This window comes from Talpa occidentalis, unplaced genomic scaffold (assembly GCF_014898055.3).
Source record: "Talpa occidentalis isolate TD23 unplaced genomic scaffold, MPIMG_talOcc4v2.1 talOcc4.14, whole genome shotgun sequence".
Lineage (NCBI taxonomy): Eukaryota > Metazoa > Chordata > Mammalia > Eulipotyphla > Talpidae > Talpa > Talpa occidentalis.
Window position 1 is genome coordinate 2,637,008 of NW_023601433.1, and position 17,610 is coordinate 2,654,617.

Genomic DNA, 17,610 nt, shown 5'->3' on the forward strand with positions numbered 1-17,610 from the left:
CGCCCCGCCTCCCGGGGGCGCCGACCGGCCGGGGCGCCCGCGGCCTCCGGGGCCTCCGGAGCGGGTCGCTCGTGCCCCGAGCGGCTTGGGGCGCCGCCGAGGACCGGCCCGCTGCGGGGCCGCGCTCGGGCGACACGTGACCCGCTGTCAGGAGTAACCCCGGCCCGTCTCCGCAGGCCGCGCGCGAGGCAGGCATGGTCAGGCCCACGCCGCGGGCAGGAAAGCCGAGGCGGGCCGCGTCTCTCTCCCCGTCCTGCCGCCAGTAAAAGCAGCCAAGCTGGAGCCCAAGGCCGGGTGCCCCGACGCCCAGCGGGGGGGGCCCTGCACCGAGCATGAGCCGCCAGCTCTGGAAGAAGATGGCCGGCGCCGCCGTGGGACCCGGGCCGGCTCCGGCTCCGGCGCGCTGGGGCTCCAGCTCCGGCCCCGGGTGCGTCCCCAGCGACGAGCCGCCGCCGCGGCCAGCGCCCTCCTCGGAGGACGCGCAGCGGCGCCACAACCCGCTGCACATCCAGATGCTCTCCAGGGGCCTCCACGAGCAACTCTTCGGGCCCGGCGGGGAGCGGCCCGGCGAGGCCGCGGTGCGCCGCAGCGTCGAGCACCTGCAGAGGCACGGGCTCTGGGGGCAGCCCTCCGCGCCGCTGCCCGACGTGCAGCTGCGCCTGCCGCCCCTCTACGGGGGCGACCTGGACCAGCACTTCCGCCGCCTGGCCCAGAAGCAGAGCCTGCCCTACCTGCAGGCGGCCAGCTCGCTCTTGCAGGCCCAGCTGCCGGCCCGGCCCCCGAGCTGGGCCTGGGCGGAGGGCTGGACCCGGTACGGCCCCGCGGGGGAGGCCGAACCCGTGGCCATCCCCGAGGAGCGGGCCCTGGTGTTCGACGTGGAGGTCTGCTTGGCCGAGGGAACTTGCCCCACGTTGGCGGTGGCCATATCCCCCTCGGCCTGGTAAGTAGGGCCGGCACTTGTGCCTCTGTGGGGTGCGGGGTGGGGGGGAGCGCTGGCGTCGGTGGGCTTCGGTGAGGTTCCCTGAGCATGGGCCCTGCGCGCATGCTCTGCTAGGGACGGTGGATGCGGGGAGCTATGGGAGGGCCCCCAGCTCCACAGAGCTTATCAGCCGGCGGGAAGACACCCAAGCAGGTGTCAGGTGGTCAGAGGGGCTGTGTCGGGAACCCCAGGAGGGTGGTGTACCTGAGCAGAGACCCCTGAGAGCCCTTGATGCGGCGCCTTCTCCCATCCCGTTTGCTTCCTGAGAGGTTAGGCCATGTCTGACCATTTCTATTTGGGCCCTGCTGGGGGCTGCAGGTGTCTCCCCTTGGGGGGCTATGTCCCAGCAGTACAAGACATGAGCACCCCCAGGTCCCCCTGCAGTGCCAGCCCAGATCCCCCCCTTCCCACATGCCCCTTGGCGCTGGCTTCCCCCGGTCACTCCACTGGAGGAACTCTGCTTCCTGCCCCAGCCTCCTCAACAGGTGTTTTGGCCCCAGAAGTCTATCCGGTCCCTCTCTTTCCTTAAGTGACTTCAGAGGCTGTCCGGGTTTCCTCCAAACAGCGATGGCGGTGCTGCTGCTCCCCTTTCTAGTCTTCGTTCCAGGATCAGAATACTCTTTAAACCTTACTGCTTCAGGCACGGCCAGCAAAAGTTGGCAGTTTCTTTATCCCTATTGGAAGCTACATCTTTGCAAAGAAAACTGTGAGATCTTAAATATGTGGTTGAAAATGGCGGCCCGATGGCTGAGTAGAGAAGGGAGGCAGCAGTGGCTGCAGAGAGCACAGCTCGAGGCTCCTGCCTTGATTGGGTTCCGGTGACAGGCACCTCAGCACTCGGCATGTAACGTGATGGTCCAGCGCCGACGCCCCTCGTTCGGGGAGGGAACGCCGGCTTTGCTGACTGGAGGAAAGAGGAGGAGGCCAGTGGCAAAGAAAGACTTGTTTTTGGATCCCTGTCATTTTGGCGGGTTAACTTCTCCTCCCTTTTCTCTTCCGACCCCACACCACCACCCTCCTCCGTGGCGCGGAGGGTGTTCGCAGTCTGCCTGGTGGCGTGGGTGCTGGCCGAGGCCCGGCGGGTGCTGGGACCTTCCTCTGGGAGCCCCACGATGGTGGATGGGGGGGGCGGATGGGTCCTTGGGGCAGTTCACTTCCCTGGGCACATCCCTGCCCCGCGGCAGCGCGGGGGGCCTGACCAGCCAGCAGAGTGCATGGGGTGCCGGTTCCCTCTCCACCAGAGAAGCTGTTTTCTGTTTGTTGGAGCCTTTGGGGCGGGTCACCGCTCCCAGCCCGGGGGCCGTTCCTTTGCGCGTGGTAGACGTGCGGGGTCTCCTCACCTGCTTTGGTTCTGAGTGGCCTTGATGCTTCGGCATAGTCTGGTCCTCACGGACTGCTCCTCTGTGGCCACTTACCCACGCTGAGCCCTCGGAACCCCCCGCCCCCCCGCCCCGGTCCCAGGGGACCCAAGCCGGCAGCATGCACCTGGCCCTCCCACCCCAGCCCTGCATGCCTGCCGGGTCCCTCTCTGCTGGCACTTTTGTGGCTCCCACAAGGGTGGTGCACAGAGGCCCGCGCTGGACATGTGCGGCATGTCTTCTTTGCGCCCCTTTCAGTTTTTAAAGAAATTCTCACCGTGGGATCGTTAGCAGGTCTCGCCTTTTTGAGCACTTGGGACACTTGTGCTCATAGCTGTGAGGGGCTGGGGATCCCCTCGCTGCCTGCACCCCATGGCCCGGCTGCCCGGGGCCACCCTCCCTCTCGCACTGCCTCACCAGACCCCGGGATCCCGGCTCTGAGGGTTGGGGCGCCCCGGCCCACTGTGTCCCGGCTGCTGGCGTGGGGCGTGCGGGGCCCTGAGGGGGTGCAGGGTCTGCACACTGACTGCGCCTCCCGGCCCCTCAGGTATTCCTGGTGCAGCCGGCGGCTGGTGGAAGAGCGTTACTCTTGGACCAGCCAGCTGTCGCCGGCTGACCTCATCCCCCTGGAGGTTCCTGCCAGCGCCGGCGGCCCCACCCAGCGGGACTGGCAGGAGCAGTTAGTTGTGGGGCACAACGTGTGTTTTGACCGAGCCCACATCAGGGAGCAGTACCTAATCCAGGTGAGGGGCAGGGCAGGGCCAGTGCGGGCTGGGCTGGGCTGGGCTGGGCAGGGGGCCCCGTCTCGGAGGCTGGGGGAGTTATTTGGCAGCTGCAGCCGCAGGGCCTCCTATTGATCCACCCTCCCTCTGGTGCCCGTTCCCGCCTCTGCTGTCCCCAGGACCTGGCGGTACCGGGCCCCTGCAGCCACAGTCGGGATGGCCCTGGTCTCTGGGTGGCAGTCTTGGCCCTCTTGGCCTGTGGAGGCCCCGCGCCCAGGCTGGGCCCACCACCTCCCTCGGCCACTGATGAGCAGCGAGAGGGCCTGCACGTCCCTGAGCCTCAGTGCCTCCATTTTTAAGAAGGTGGTTAGCAGAGGCCACCTCATAGGATTATCGTCCTCACAGGACTGGGCGGGTGGGGGAGGGCGGGGGTGCTGGGCTGAGCAGTGCCCATGTCAGGAGCAGAACCAGCCCCGATGTGTGGTGGTGGCAGTTGTTAATTTTATGGAAAGTGCTTTGCTGCTGTGTCTTCACAGCTCTAGGAGAAAGGGGGGCAGGTGAGAGCAGTGTTGCTGATAACTGAGGGTGCCGAGGCCCAGACAGCCCGCCTGCTGCCTTGTCTGGGCCACAGGCTCGACGGCCTGGCCTCTCCAAGGCCTGCTTGGCCACCCTGTACCCTCAGCTGCCACTGGCCTCTCCAAGGACTGGGGTGTTGGGATGGAGTCAGGCCACAACTTCGGGTGGCTGGGATGTGGGGTCAGGCCCCTCACAGGTCCAGGGAGAAGTGTGAGTGGCTGAAGAGATTCTGGCTTTAGTATGGGAGGCGGCATGATGGGTGCTGGTGGGGGCTGTGAGGAGTGGGCAGCTGCGAGTGGCCCTCAGCATGCCACTTTGCTGCAGGGCTCCCGCATGCGCTTTCTGGACACCATGAGCATGCACATGGCCATCTCGGGGCTAAGCAGCTTCCAGCGCAACCTGTGGATGGCCGCCAAGCAGGGCAAGCACAAGGCCCAGCAGCCTACAGCGCGAGGCCAGAAGTCCCAGGGCAAAGCCAAGGGCCCAGAGGTGAGAGAACAGTGGGGAACGGAGTACAGAGCTGGGGATCCCTCACCAGCCCACGCCCAGGCTAATCTGTGTCCTCACCCTGGTCCCCAGATCTCGTCCTGGGACTGGCTGGACGTCAGCAGTGCCAACAACCTGGCCGACGTGCACAGCCTCTATGTGGGGGGCCCCCCCTTAGAGAAGGAGCCTCGTGAACTCTTTGTCAAGGGTAGCATGAAGGACGTTCGCGAGAACTTCCAGGTAGGGTGCTGGAGAGGGGTGCCGGGGAGAGGGGCCAGGCGGACCCCTCGCTGCCCCCAGGGTGCAGCTGCAGGCCTGACCCTGAGACCTGGCGGTGGTAGTGGGACGGCTGCCCACCCAGCGCCTTCTTGTCGCCTGTGCCAGGACCTGATGCAGTACTGTGCCCAGGACGTGTGGGCCACCTATGAGGTTTTCCAGCAGCAGCTTCCACTCTTCCTGGAAAGGTGAGGGGGCGCCCCGGAGGACCCCTGGGGACCTGTGGCTTCCTGTACCAGGGCCCGCTGCCATCCGGTGCCCTAGTTCTTTCTCAGGCCGGGCCTCGGCCTTTCTGGAAGGCTGTGCAGAGCCCAGGGCTGTGCTTAGCTTCGTGTGCGGCCTGCTTTATCATGTGGCCCTGGCCGAGGCTCCCGTCAGCCTCCTCCCTTGCTGCAGGAAGCGGTCCCGTTGTGCGTGGCCGCCAGCCCGCTGCAAATCATGACTGTTGTATCCACTCTGTTGCCCTTGGGCGAGTCACTCGGTTCCTCCGAGCCTCAGAGCTCGTGTCTGGGGGACAGACGCAGCTGTGCTCGAGCGCCCAGAGTTGGGACTCGTACCCGCGTGCTTGCGTGGTATCTGCTCAGCAGTGGCAGCCTTTTTCAGTTTTGTGACGGGTCATCCCCACCTCGCCCCTGAAGGAACTGGGCCTCGGAGTGGTGGCATGACTTAGCGGGTCTCGGGCCAGGAAGCGCTGGAGCTGGTGTGTCCGCGCTGCCCTACTTCAGAGCTTCGCTTTCTGGGTGGCTGGGTTGAGGCTTGCCAGGCCGGCACAGGTATTGGCCAAAGCTTCGTGGCCTGTGGTCATTTGTGGCAGCCCTGGTGTTTGCCCCCAAGGTGTCCCCACCCGGTGACTCTGGCTGGTATGCTGGAGATGGGTGTCTCTTACCTGCCCGTCAACCAGAACTGGGAACGTTACCTGGAGGAGGCACAGAGCACCTACGAGGAGCTGCAGCGGGAGATGAAGAAGTCGCTGATGGACCTGGCCAACGATGCCTGCCAGCTGCTCTCGGGAGACAGGTAGCTGGGCTCTGGCGGGCAGGAACCAGGGCGCATGCCCGGGTGGAGGCATGGCCGTGGGCTTGGCCTGAGCCTTGCCCTTTGGACTGGCTTGCAGGTACAAAGATGACCCCTGGCTCTGGGACCTGGAGTGGGACGTGCAAGAGTTTAAACAGAAGAAGGCAAAGAAGGTGAAGAGGAAGGAGCCGACCGAAGCCAGCCAGTTGCCCACTGAGGGGGCCGGGGCGCCTGGGGATCCCAAGGATCAGGAAGGTGGGGTGCTTGGGTGGGAAGAGGGGCAGGGAGGGGCCCTGGGAAGATGCTGGACCCCAAGGGACCCTTGGATGGGGTCACTCCAACCTTCTGCAGAGGAGCAGGCTGGGCAGGTCTTTCTGTGAGACCCTCCTCCCCACCCCCCAGTCCTGATGGTCTTCCCCTTCTGTGCAGACCCGGGTCCCCCCAGCGAGGAAGAGGAGTTTCAGCGAGCACTCTCAGCCCGCACGCGCCTGGAGCAGCTGAAGGGGACCACAGAACTCCTGCCCAAGCGACCCCAGCACCTTCCAGGACACCCTGGGTGAGCCCTGTCCCCTTAATGTGGTCAAGGTTGCTTGTGATCCTGCTCTCAGGGCACCCCATTCTGTGTCCCAGCACAGATGTGGCACCACGTGGACCCTTACCAGCCTGCCATCGTTTTGCCCTATTCTCCCTGGTTCACTCTGACCCTCTGCTTGCTGGGCTCACACCTGCTGTGTGCTGGGCCCCAGTCACCACGAGTTGGGGGGGAGGGTAGGTAATAAATGGCGCTATGGGGAAGCGCTCTCCACCCAGCCTCAGGGCTGACTTGGGCTTCTCCTAAGGCGGAGCCAATTTGCATGCAGCCAGTGTGCTGGCACTTAGTCCCTGATGAGGGGGAAGAAGCAGATAGAGGCAGTGTGTAACTCTGCCAGGAGAAATCTGGGGAGGCTTCCTCGAGGAGGTAACACTTCACTTGCGCCACCTAGAATAGACGTGAGAAAACAGCCAGCTGGGGTGAGCAGTGGGGCACCACCAACTTTGTACCTTCATGTCTCTGAGTGGGGCTTCCTTAAATTTTATTCCCTGGTCTAGGGCAGCAGAAGGGTGGGCAGATTCTGCGCGCTCCTCTGGCCAGTCCCCTGGGTGCCGGAGCTTGGGACAGAGGCAGCCCTGGGCTTCTGTGGGCCTCCTGGCTTCTGACTAGTCCAGCAGGGCTGACCCAGGAGCTCTCTTTTGAGATGCTTGAATTATTCTGTGGGGGTCCTGGCCATCTCGGAGGGAGGGGCTAGTGGCTGTGAACTGAGGTCCCCAGAAAGCTCTGGGACCTTGATGGATGGGTGGGGCGTGCCCTGGGAGCGAGAACCTGCCGGTAGTCAGTGCTGCCTGCCCCCCATGTGATGCTGGCTCTTCTGGTGGGACGTAGGTGGTACCGTAAGCTCTGCCCCCGGCTCGACGACCCTGCCTGGGCTCCGGGCCCCAGCCTCCTTAGCCTCCAGATGCGAGTCACCCCTAAGCTCATGGCGCTGACCTGGGACGGCTTCCCTCTGCACTACTCCGAGCGCCACGGCTGGGGGTACCTGGTGCCTGGGCGGCGGGACAACCTGGTCGAGGTCACAGCAGGCACTGCCCTGGCCCCAGCTGGGGCGACCTGCCCCTACAGGTAAGGTCAGCCGTGGGCTCAGGACGGGACCCCTGCCCCTTGCTGGAGAAACTAGCCTGCTCACGCTGGTGGGGAGGGTTGGCTGGGTCTGGCTTCCAGTGCTCTTGTCCACGGCAGCCCTTACCCTCAGGGCCCCGCAGGAGTACGTGCTGGGCGGTGTCAGGAGCACCCAGACCACCTCTTTTTTTGTCTGTTTCATCGCACGCTCGTTGCATTCTGTGCAGCGGCCTTCGGCAGTCCTGCTCCCCTCAGGCCCCCAGGCAGCCCAGGAGAGAGGCTGGGATCCCCACTTTAAAGTGGACAAAACTGAGGCCAGGGGTCGCCAGTGGGTTCGGCTGAGTGTCTGACAGGCAGGTGTGGGGAGAGGGCGGATCCTCACCGGAGGGTCAGGTGTAGCCAGGTCAGCTGGCGCCGCCCAGGGCCGTTGGACAGAAAGCTCTGGGGTTGGCTTTGCTTCTCCGAGCCCCACGGTGGTGAGTGGGCAGAGCCAGCCTGGGGCAGACCGGGGCCTGACTGCCCACGGCTCTGCTTCTAGAGCTTTTCTGGGGAGGAGGTGGCATGAGAGGAGCTTAGATTTGCATCAGACGAGGATTAGCGCCCCAGCCTGTCCCTTTGCGTTCGTCACTCCCTGTGGAAATTCAGGGAGACGCTCTCCACCCGGCCTCAGGGCCGACTTGGGCTGCAGGGTGTCGTGGAAGGCCCCCGGCGAGCGCCTGGGCCGGAGTGGCAGCCATAATCAGAGGCTGCGCTGCTGTTCTCTGCCCAGAGCCATCGAGTCCCTGTACAGGGCGCACTGTCTTGAACAGGGGAAGCAGCAGCCCCCGGAGCCACGGGAGGCCGGCCTGGCCGAGGAGTTCCTGCTCACCGACAGCAGCGCCCTGTGGCAGACGGTGAGGCTGCCTCTCGGGAAGGGCGGGGGTCTGGGGGGCAGCTGGGCTGCTTGCTCGCCCCGTCTCTCCCGCCCCTCTTCAGACCCGTGCTCTGGACCCTTCAGGTGGAGGAACTAGGCTGCCTGGAGGCGGAGGCGGAGGCCCCCTTGGAGGTCGTCCCAGCGTCACTTCCGGGCCCACCCCCAGCTCCGGTGAGCCAGGTGCCCCCCCTTGCCCCTCTCTTCCCCAAAGGTCTGGGGGTGCGGGGTGGCAGACACAGCCTTGCCCCCGGGAGTCCCGCACCTGAGGAGGCTGAGGAGGCGACTGAGGAGGAGCCTGAGACGGCGGGACCTGTCATTTCCTGCCTGGGCTGCGCACCGTTTCAGGCCCTTTTCCCACCCCCACCCCATGGCCCTCGCTGAATGCAGGTGCTGGAGCAGGGCCTGATCTAGGTGTGTGGCCCCCACAGACTGCCGCTGGCGGCCCCAAAGCCAGCCAGCCAGCCTATCACCATGGCAACGGGCCTTACCTGGAGGTGGACATCCCTGGCTGCTGGTTCTTCAAGCTGCCTCACAAGGTGTGTCCTGCTTCTGCCCCGGCCCCCAGAGGCCTCCCGGGGAAGTGACTGTCGTGGTGGGGCAGAGTGGCCAGTCCCCGAGCCTTGTTTTCTTTCCCGAAGTCAGGTTGCGAGGGGCCTGGTGGGTCACGACACAGGTGTTGGTGTCTGGTGCTGCATGGGTGCCTCGCCTGGGGTGACATCCCCGCAAGGGGAGCCAGGCTCGTGCTTTTGTGTCTCTACGTGTCTGTGTGCGCCTGGGTGGATGTTCTGTAGATTTGCCCCGATTGCTCGAGGTTTGGACCTGGTGTTGGAGGGGAACATGGCACCCCACCAGGGCCCGCCACCTGCCTGCAGCCCTGCTTCCTTTGCCCTCTACAGGATGGTAACAGCTACAATGTGGGCAGCCCCTTTGCCAAGGACTTTCTGCCCAAGATGGAGGATGGCACCCTGCAGGCCGGCCCAGGAGGTGCCAGTGGGCCCCGTGCCTTGGAAATTAACAAAATGATTTCTTTCTGGAGGAATGCCCATAAACGGATCAGGTGGGCTACCCTAGGAGGGCAGAGACTGGCCAGTCTGTGCCCTTAAGGGTTCCTGCTGCCCTGGGACTCCCCAGAGCCCCCAGCCTGTGCTACAGCAGGGGCTGCCTGGCCGCCTGTGCCTAGGGGTGTATGGCCTCAGATGTCTCCCACTGGGCTTGTTCTCCTGTGTATGTGAAGCGTGGGACCCTGGAAGGCACTGGTCCTCCTGGGGTGTAACTGCAGCTCTCCTGAGGAGTCCCGAGTTGGGTACGGAGCCTGCCCCCAGATACTGAAGGCTGGGGGCAGAAACTGCCTCAGATGTCAGGCCCCCGAATGACTTAGGCACCTGAATAGTAGCTACTAGGGCCCCCCTGGTCAGGTCAGTGGGAAGAGGGAGGTAGGTCTACAGCCCCGAAGCTGGGGAGGGTCCCGCTCCCTACAGCAGTGCCGAGCCTCACCTGTCTCCCCACAGCTCCCAGATGGTGGTGTGGCTGCCCAAGTCGGCTCTGCCCCGCGCGGTCACCAGGTATGACTGGCCCAGCATGGCGGGCACAGAGCTGTTGGGGAGGGGCCGTGGCGGCCCAAAGCCAGCCACTGAGACTCGCCCCCCCCCACCAGGCACCTGGACTACGATGAGGAAGGCCGCTACGGGGCCATCTTGCCCCAGGTGGTGACCGCCGGCACCATCACCCGCCGGGCTGTGGAGCCCACGTGGCTCACAGCCAGCAATGCCCGGGTATGTGTCCCCTGCACCCCCAGACCCCATTCACGCTCTTCTGTATTTCTTGAACCTGGGATTTCAGCGTTCAAGACTTGGGAGACTTGGAGAGAGGTGTGAAAGGTGCCTCGGATCTGGGTCAGGCAGGAGTCAAGCTTAGGTCGCAGCGCGTGACATCCATTTCTTGAGCAAACGCGTTCTGCCAGAGGTCTAGTAGGGGAGGGGCAGGAGCGGTGGCCTGGAGTAGGGGTTCTTCCCGCCCCCCACCTTTGTTTGGCAGCTGGCCCTCGAGTGGGAAATACAGCAATGCTATCTGCTGTTCCCTGAAGCTGGCCCCTCGCAAGAGGCCCCAACTCGGGGTATGGGAGGGGTGTGGGAGTCTCCCCAGGGGGCCCAGGGAGGCCTAATCAGGCTCTTCCACAGCCTGACCGCGTCGGCAGTGAGCTGAAGGCCATGGTGCAGGCTCCCCCTGGCTATGTCCTCGTGGGCGCTGATGTGGACTCTCAGGAGCTGTGGATCGCAGCGGTGCTAGGGGACGCCCACTTCGCCGGCATGCACGGTGAGCAGAGCTGGGGTGGGGGGCGAGCCAGGGCCTGGGTTGTGGACCGAGTTGGGAACCTCCTTTCTCATGGTGGCCTGGCCCACTAGGCTGTACGGCCTTCGGATGGATGACGCTGCAGGGCAGGAAGAGCAGGGGCACCGACCTGCACAGCAAGACAGCCACCACTGTGGGCATCAGCCGCGAACACGCCAAGGTCTTCAACTATGGCCGCATCTACGGGGCAGGGCAGCCCTTCGCAGAGCGCCTGCTGATGCAGTTCAACCACCGGCTCACACGGGAGGAGGCGGCCGAGAAGGCCCAGCAGATGTACGCTGTCACCAAGGGCCTCCGCCGGTGAGGGTCTCGCCGCCCCGGGCCACAGGCTGTCCACTGCACTTTACTGCTGCCATCCCCTACCTCTTGCCTTGTCTGTGCAAACTTGGGCCCCCAGACCTCTGAGCTGGCTCCAGGACACTTTGTGCTTAACATATCCCGCAGGGTTAGGGCAGTTTCGTTATGGTGGCTGGTCATTAGCCCTGGTCACGCAGAAAAGCAGACCCATGAGGGGTGCAAGCTCACGTGCCCACCAGTGGGTGCAAGAAAGTAGCTGACGGGAAGGGCCGAAGGGCACTGGATGCCGGCTGCCGGCTTGTCGCCTGTGCTAGGGCTGCTGTACGGATCTGGCCCTCGCGGCTCCTCAGAGGGGAGTGGCATGTGTAGTCAGCCCTGAATGGGCTGCCTTCTTTTGTCCTAGAGTCCATGGGGAGCTGTCCAGAGCGGGTGGGATCCTAGGGCAGTGATGACAAGGAGGACTGGCCCTCAGTGGCCCTGAGGGCCTCTCGGGAGTCCTGGAGGAGAGCATGGTAGCGGATGAGGGCCACAGCTGCAGGGCTGACCCCAGGTGTCTGGGGTAGCATGAGGCAGGAGTGCAGAAGGGCCAGCTGGGCCTGGCTGCTGCCGTTTCTCTAGCTGCCCTATAGGGAGTAGCCCCTTTCCCATCCTGGGGGCAGCCCTTGCTGCCTCCTGAGCAGTACACCACCAGCGGGTCTGCAGGTAGCTCGTGCCTAGGGTCTCGGAACAGCAGGTACAGCGGCAGCCCCCAGGGTGGAGTCTGTCCATTGCTGGGCTGCTTCGGGTCCCCATCTGGGTTTCTTCTTGCATGAGCCCAGCAAGTCATTAGCTTCATAGCCGGTGTCCCCCTCTGAAGCGGAGGGCCAGAGCGAGGTGGGCGTGAACAGAGCAGGCAAGGTGAGGTGCCCCCGGCCGTGATGGGATGCTGCCTGCAGGTACCGGCTGTCGGAGGAGGGGGAGTGGCTGGTGCGGGAGCTGGACCTGCCCGTGGACAGGACCGGGGACGGCTGGGTTTCCCTGCAGGATGTGCGCAGGATCCAGAAAGAAGCTTCAAGGAAGTGAGAACCTTTGTGTTAAGGATGGAGATTGGCGGGGGGGTCTGGGTCACCCTGAGAGAATAGGATGCTGTGTTCAGGCCTGAGGTGCCTCTCTGCTCCTGGCCCCCAGGTCTCGCAGGAGGAAGTGGCAGGTGGTTGCTGAGCGAGCGTGGTCGGGGGGCACGGAGTCGGAGATGTTCAACAAGCTGGAGAGCATCGCCACGTCCGCCGCCCCGCAGACCCCGGTGCTGGGCTGCCGCATCAGCCGGGCCCTGGAGCCCTCGGCCGTCCAGGGGGAGGTATCCCGCTTCTGGGAGCGTGGGTGGCGGGGGCCCGGGCCCAGGGGCAGGGGCAGGGGCACGGGCTCACCCATGCCCTGCCCCCAGTTTATGACCAGCCGCGTGAACTGGGTGGTGCAGAGCTCCGCTGTGGACTACCTGCACCTGCTGCTTGTGGCCATGAAGTGGCTCTTCGAGGAGTTTGCCATCAACGGGCGCTTCTGCATCAGCATCCACGACGAGGTCCGCTACCTGGTGCAGGAGGAGGACCGCCACCGCGCCGCTCTGGCCCTGCAGATCAGCAACCTCCTGACCAGGCACGCGCACCTCTTCTTTCTCTGACACTTTAAGGACAGCTCTGCTAGGACAAGGAGTGAGACCCGTGTAGTCATGGGCAGCAGGAGCACTGCCAACACAGAGCCCTGGACTGGGCTGCGGGTAGACCGAGCTCCCTCCCCAGGCGGTGATGAGCCTTCACCGAGATGCTGGAGGGTTGCAGTTGCCCCCGAGGACAGTTCTCAGGGTTCCCCTAGAACACTCTTCCCTGTCTTAAAAATGACGGAAGACTTCAGCTTCTGTTCTGACTGGGTGGAATCATTTGTTGATGTCACTTAAAAAGTAGCAGTTCATTTGCTTGTAGTCAGACCCCCAGTGCTCACGCTCAGGGCTATGCTGACCACTTAGATGAGGTCTGGGGATGGGCCCCGGCCTGACTGCCGGCGACTGCGGCCCACACTGGCTGCCGCTCTGTAAGTGGCGTTGTGGGCATGGCAGTGGCACCAGTGGACAGGTTGCGGGTGGGGGTGCTCGCGGGGGGCCTCTCTGGACACGGCTGGCGAGACAGAGTGTCTCTTGCAGGTGCATGTTCGCCTACAAGCTGGGTCTCAACGACCTGCCTCAGTCCGTCGCCTTTTTCAGTGCGGTTGACATTGACCAGTGCCTCAGGAAGGAAGTGACCATGGATTGTAAAACCCCTTCCAACCCAACCGGGCTGGAAAGGAGATACGGGATTCCCCAGGGTGAGTGTGCATGTCATGGTTGGTCCCCTGTGGACATGGGTGGTCTAGGACAGCGGTCAGCCTGGACTGGGGTCCAAGGTCAACAAGATACTCAGATCACAGAGGATTGTCTCAAAGGCAGCCAGAGCTGCAAGTGCGCCCTCTGTCCCTTTTCCTCCTCAGATCACACCACGAGTAGTGCTGACAGGATTTTATTGTATTCAGTGTACTCTTAGGTGGAAAAAAAAAAGTGCTTAAATGCCAAACAAATCAGAAAGCTTATTTTCTACCAAAAAAAAAAACAAACCAGACCCTCTCAAAGCTAACGTCACCTGCACCCTCCTTCCTGAGCCAAGGCATGACGGGGGGAGCGGCCTGACCAAGCTGCCCTGTCTTTCAGGTGAAGCGCTGGATATTTACCAGATAATCGAACTCACCAAAGGCTCCTTGGAAAGACGCAGCCAGTCTGGACCATAGCTCTGCCCAGAGGCGCCGGATTTGCTCCCGTGGAGCTTCGTGGGGCGGCGCAGGCTCCCAAACTCAGGCTTTCAGCTGTGCTTTTTTGCAAAAGGGCTTGCCCAAGGCCGGCCGTCTCTCCGTGGCAGGACCTGCCAAGAACGGCGGCCTCCAGGGCAAGGCAAGGTGCAGCTGAGTTCAACGGGTTCAGAACCAAGATGCCAACGTGGTGTAGGCAGCAGGACCAGGGGCGAGGTGACTTGTAAGGTTAAAAAAGAAAGCAGGAGCCCCAAAGTTCACATAACTCAGGCATTTCATTTCTTCCTTTTCTTCTTGGCTGGTTCTTTGTTCTGTTCCCCATGCTCTGACGCAGCGCCCTAGGAGGGGAGAAAAGTAACGTTGTGACACCTGCTCAGAGGCAGTGGAAATAAAAATCAAGTCCTTTATCTTCTCATCGGTGTGTTAGTCATGCTTTCTCCTGTTTTCCACTCACAGGAGGTAATTATGTTGCAGGGGTGAAGAGTGCCGAGTAGGAGCAAGGCAGTGGCAACCCCTTTCGCGGGACAAGATGCCCCCTTACTCCCCACCCAACGGCAAGAGTGGATCTGGGGCTGCCTGCACTGCCAGGGGCGCTTATTTAAAACCTCTGATCATGAAATGGGAATGGCCACCTCTGTCCTGCACTTAGAATTCTCTCATTTTTGGGTTTGTTCCTGAAAGACATGCTGGGTTCTGCTTCAAAGATGCTAGGGGGGGCAGCTGGCGCTGTCCAGAACCCTCTCAGAGCACCTGTGTTCAGAAGGTCACAGGGAGAAGCCCCACCTGCCAAGCAGTCATGACCCCCATTTCCAGGTCTGGGCAGCCTGGCTCTTAGGAATCTATCACTGCCTCCCAACACATTCTAGCTTTCTCCTGTTGCCCCTTCCCAAATACGCAGCCGTGCCCAGAGGGGCTGCTAGCAGCCAGGTAGAAAGGCTGCTGGACTGACCTCATCCTCCTCCTCTTCCTCTCGAAGAACCACGTCCAGGATGTTCCCCTTGATCTTGAAGTCCCGTGAGGTGCTGAGCCTCATGTGCTGCATCAGGTTCACCTGGGACAGGAGGGCACGCAGGGGTTCACCGCCTGACCCTGACCCCCCAGGCCTTGTGCATTCATTCAGGCCTCCAGGTCTGCAAGGACCCGAGCCATGTTTCTGCCCCTGCCCCACCGCCCCCAGCAGCATGCCTCGTCCCCTTAGCAGAAGCAACAGAGCACACTTACCTTGGACCGCTTGGAGAGGTGGATGAGAAACTTTTCATACTGTTCAATTGCAAAGATGAGATTCGGGATGGGCTTGGTTTCCCGAAGAACTCTGGCCTACAGGGCAAGGAAGGCGGAAGAAGGGTCATGTGTCTTGGAAGCGGTCCTCTGCAGCTAGTCTGCCAATGCAACACACGTCCACAGCAGTAAGCGAGCACGGGCTGCTGTCTAGATGGCTGAGGGCATGGCCGTTCGTAGAAGCCTGCTTGTCTCACACCTCTAAAATTCAAGCCCTCTGCACACAGCTATGCTGCCCCCTGGGGCTGCATGTGACTTTTCACTGGGATGACGACTCTTCCCCAATTTGAATTATAACTTACAGAGAGCGCCTCCCAAGTATTTCTTATGCATAGACAACTGTGTCTGCAGTTTTCAAAAACCTACAAATGTGGACATCCTCATTTTAAGAAACATCATCCGAACACTCAGATTTGCACTACCCTCATGTCTGCATAGCATCCTATAAATGTGCTCTGGATAGGAACATCCTGCGCGCAGGCCTTTGTGATTGTCATATCCCCAAAGGTGGAATCACTGCACTAAAGTGTGTGCATGGTTCTACACAGACACTACTGTCGTGCAGAACTGGGCATCTTAAAATGCAGTAAACTGCAAACTGCTGCCTTTGGCAACAGTATTCTAAAGCACCCACTCCTGAACCCCCACCTGCTCTTATACATCTTTATTATTTTTTTTAAAGATTTATTTTTATTTATTTATACAAGCACTGGGTACAGTCAGAAGTGCGGGAGGGTGAGAGAATTCACCAGAGCCAGAGCGGGGAGCAGAGCAGGCAGACTGAAGCACACTGCTGAGGGGAGCAGCGGGCGGCAGGAGAGGTCTACACGCCATGTGGGACCCTCCTCCGGTGGCCGGGGAGCAGCCGGGGATTGAACTGGTGCTGCAGAGGCTGTGGGTAGCTTTGCAACTAGCGCTCAACCGCTGTGCCACCAGGGAGGCCCATCTCTTACACATCTTTAGAGAGCACCCTGTGCACCCACCGACTTCTGGTGCTTCCTGGATAAAGTATGTTTTTTGGTTTAAACGATATAGATGGTCCCCCTAACATTCAAGAGCTGAGAAGCAGCTTCCGACACACTTTTTTAAATAGCTTTAATGAGAAATAATCCACACGACGTACAAATGACCCATAACACTGTACTATCAGTGGTTCGTTTGAATCTTGCCTGAGTAATGCAACCATTCAATTTGAGAAGTTTCTCTCAGCCCCAAAAGAAAGCTAGACTCTGCTAGTTAGCAGTCACCTCCCCAGCTCTCGACAACTGCTACTCAGTCTTAGACGTGCATATTCTGGACATTTTACATATTTAGTCTTTTTTTTGGTGACTGGCTTCTTTCACTTCCCACAATGTTCCCAAGGTTCACGGCAGCCCACGCTTCATGAGGTGGCAGCAGGCTTAGAATGTGGCTGTTCTTCACGGCAGCCCCGCAGAACCATCAGAGGGGCAGCGGCTTACCATGGCTGTGGCAACAGCAGTGTTCTCCTTGGTCTTCTCTCCCGTGTATTTTACGCTGCCATTCTTGTTCTAAAGAAATATAAAAACGCTCTCATTCTTAAAGATTTTCCCTATAGAGCTAGCTGGTTACTGGGAACTTTTCAGGAAAGTGATGATAGCAGAATATGGGGCTCTTCAAGGGCTCACGTCTGGTGAACAGGGCTATTCAGCACCAAGTGCTGGAGGACGGGAGGGCAACATTCTACAGCCCTTTGTAACCCTGAGAGTGTCTGTCCTGGAACACTGACAGTCCTGCATTTGGGCCTATGCGTGGCAGGGGACGGGCCAGGTGCAGGCCCATGTTCAAATGGGAACTGTCAGGGCAGTGACGAGGAATAAGGTATTTCCTGCCAGCAGTGTCTCGAGGAGGCAGCCAGGGAGGAGGCCTTCTGCAGGCGTGTCCTGCACGCCACGGGCTCACTTGCCAGGATTTGAGTCACCGGAACAAGGGGTCCCCTATGCTGTAACCAGAGAATAAAGTGTTCCTGTAGAAAGGAAAGAACCAAAGGGGATCAAGAAGTCCTGGATTTTGATAAGGCAGCACAGAATCAACACCTGAATCAGGAGAAACTGAAGAGAAAAACTAGTCCTGTGTGAGGTACACAAAGCAGGAAGCTTTACCTGAAGGCTGAGGAGAGTTCCATGCCCTCTAAGAATGGAACCTCCCAAGTTCCAGGGAACAAGAGACAGACCTGAAGCAGGAAGGCTAGCCCTGGAGCCATGTGGGGCAGAACACTTGGTTCACAGGGCATGTTCTGGAAGACCAAAAAATGGCAGCGATTCCGAAGGGGCTGGTGCTAAGAAATGTACTTTGAGTCCTGGAAAGGCTGGTTTGACAGAATGCACCCTGTGAAAATTTACAAGCATGAGGGTGAGGAAGCATGTCTGTAGGTGTCATAAAGAGATTAGACCAGCTTGATGAGATTAGGCCATAGACTGGCCAGACAGAGAGATGGACGTTTGTGCTCCTGGCTCAGACCACAAAACTGGTCAAGATGACAGAGACCCTCAACCACCAGCAGATACCGAGGTCTTCACAAGACCCATCCAACAGGCCATTCCATCAACTGATTCTCAAGTGGTAGGCGGGGTGCCCCCTTAACATACAGACGCCAACGGGATATTCCCGTGCACAGCAGAGGGAACGAGAGGGGCAATGCAACCTCTCGTCCATGATCCCCCAACTTAACAACTGGTTCTAGGATCTTGGCTGGGATCGGCCTATTAGTGGATGAATTCTCTGATTCTTCAAAGACCAACTACAGCCTGCTCCTGATGCGGCAGTGAGTGAGTAGCCATGGGGGGAGACAATGGTTGCTCTCCCATCACCGACTTAGATGTTTAAGTTGGTGGTTTTAACTGGGACTAACTTTTTCACTTAAAGACATCTGGTAATTTCCA

At 60.9% G+C, this 17,610-nt stretch overlaps 2 protein-coding genes across 5 annotated transcripts in view; one reads left to right on the top strand and one right to left on the bottom strand.

The window, feature by feature from the left end:
- The first annotated feature begins 287 nt into the window (after positions 1-287).
- On the top strand, positions 288-13,466 carry POLG (DNA polymerase gamma, catalytic subunit). 4 transcript variants are annotated; one of them, XM_054694724.1, is made up of 22 exons: positions 288-940; positions 2,885-3,080; positions 3,960-4,124; positions 4,215-4,361; positions 4,506-4,585; positions 5,232-5,414; positions 5,512-5,666; positions 5,841-5,967; positions 6,832-7,068; positions 7,835-7,958; positions 8,063-8,158; positions 8,407-8,514; positions 8,875-9,035; positions 9,487-9,540; positions 9,633-9,750; positions 10,156-10,291; positions 10,381-10,627; positions 11,560-11,682; positions 11,792-11,960; positions 12,048-12,256; positions 12,798-12,958; positions 13,338-13,466. In XM_054694724.1, exons 1-22 carry the CDS (start codon positions 333-335, stop codon positions 13,412-13,414), a joined length of 3,681 nt encoding a protein of 1,226 aa, XP_054550699.1. In that variant the 5' UTR covers positions 288-332; the 3' UTR covers positions 13,415-13,466. The 4 variants fall into 4 exon arrangements, with proteins under 4 accessions (XP_054550699.1, XP_054550700.1, XP_037365894.1 ...); XM_054694725.1 differs by having other exon boundaries at positions 12,081-12,256; XM_037509997.2 differs by having other exon boundaries at positions 8,063-8,149.
- The window catches only part of FANCI (FA complementation group I), a 52,834-nt gene continuing 48,308 nt past the window's right edge, over positions 13,085-17,610 (bottom strand). The window contains exons 35-38 of the mRNA XM_037509999.2: positions 16,171-16,239; positions 14,654-14,749; positions 14,382-14,483; positions 13,085-13,770 (exon numbers count right to left, since the gene is read on the bottom strand). Of these exons, the coding sequence (XP_037365896.1) occupies positions 13,708-13,770; positions 14,382-14,483; positions 14,654-14,749; positions 16,171-16,239 (330 nt within the window). The 3' untranslated portion in view covers positions 13,085-13,707. The remainder of the gene's footprint in view (positions 13,771-14,381; positions 14,484-14,653; positions 14,750-16,170; positions 16,240-17,610) is intronic.

Coding starts and splice junctions, on each gene's coding strand:
- POLG (XM_054694724.1), top strand. CDS start 333: ATGAGCCGCCAGCTCTGGAAGAAGATGGCCGGCGCCGCCGTGGGACCC. Junction 10,292..10,380: donor CCACTTCGCCGGCATGCACG/GTGAGCAGAGCT, acceptor CTGGCCCACTAG/GCTGTACGGCCTTCGGATGG. Junction 11,961..12,047: donor CCTCGGCCGTCCAGGGGGAG/GTATCCCGCTTC, acceptor CCCTGCCCCCAG/TTTATGACCAGCCGCGTGAA.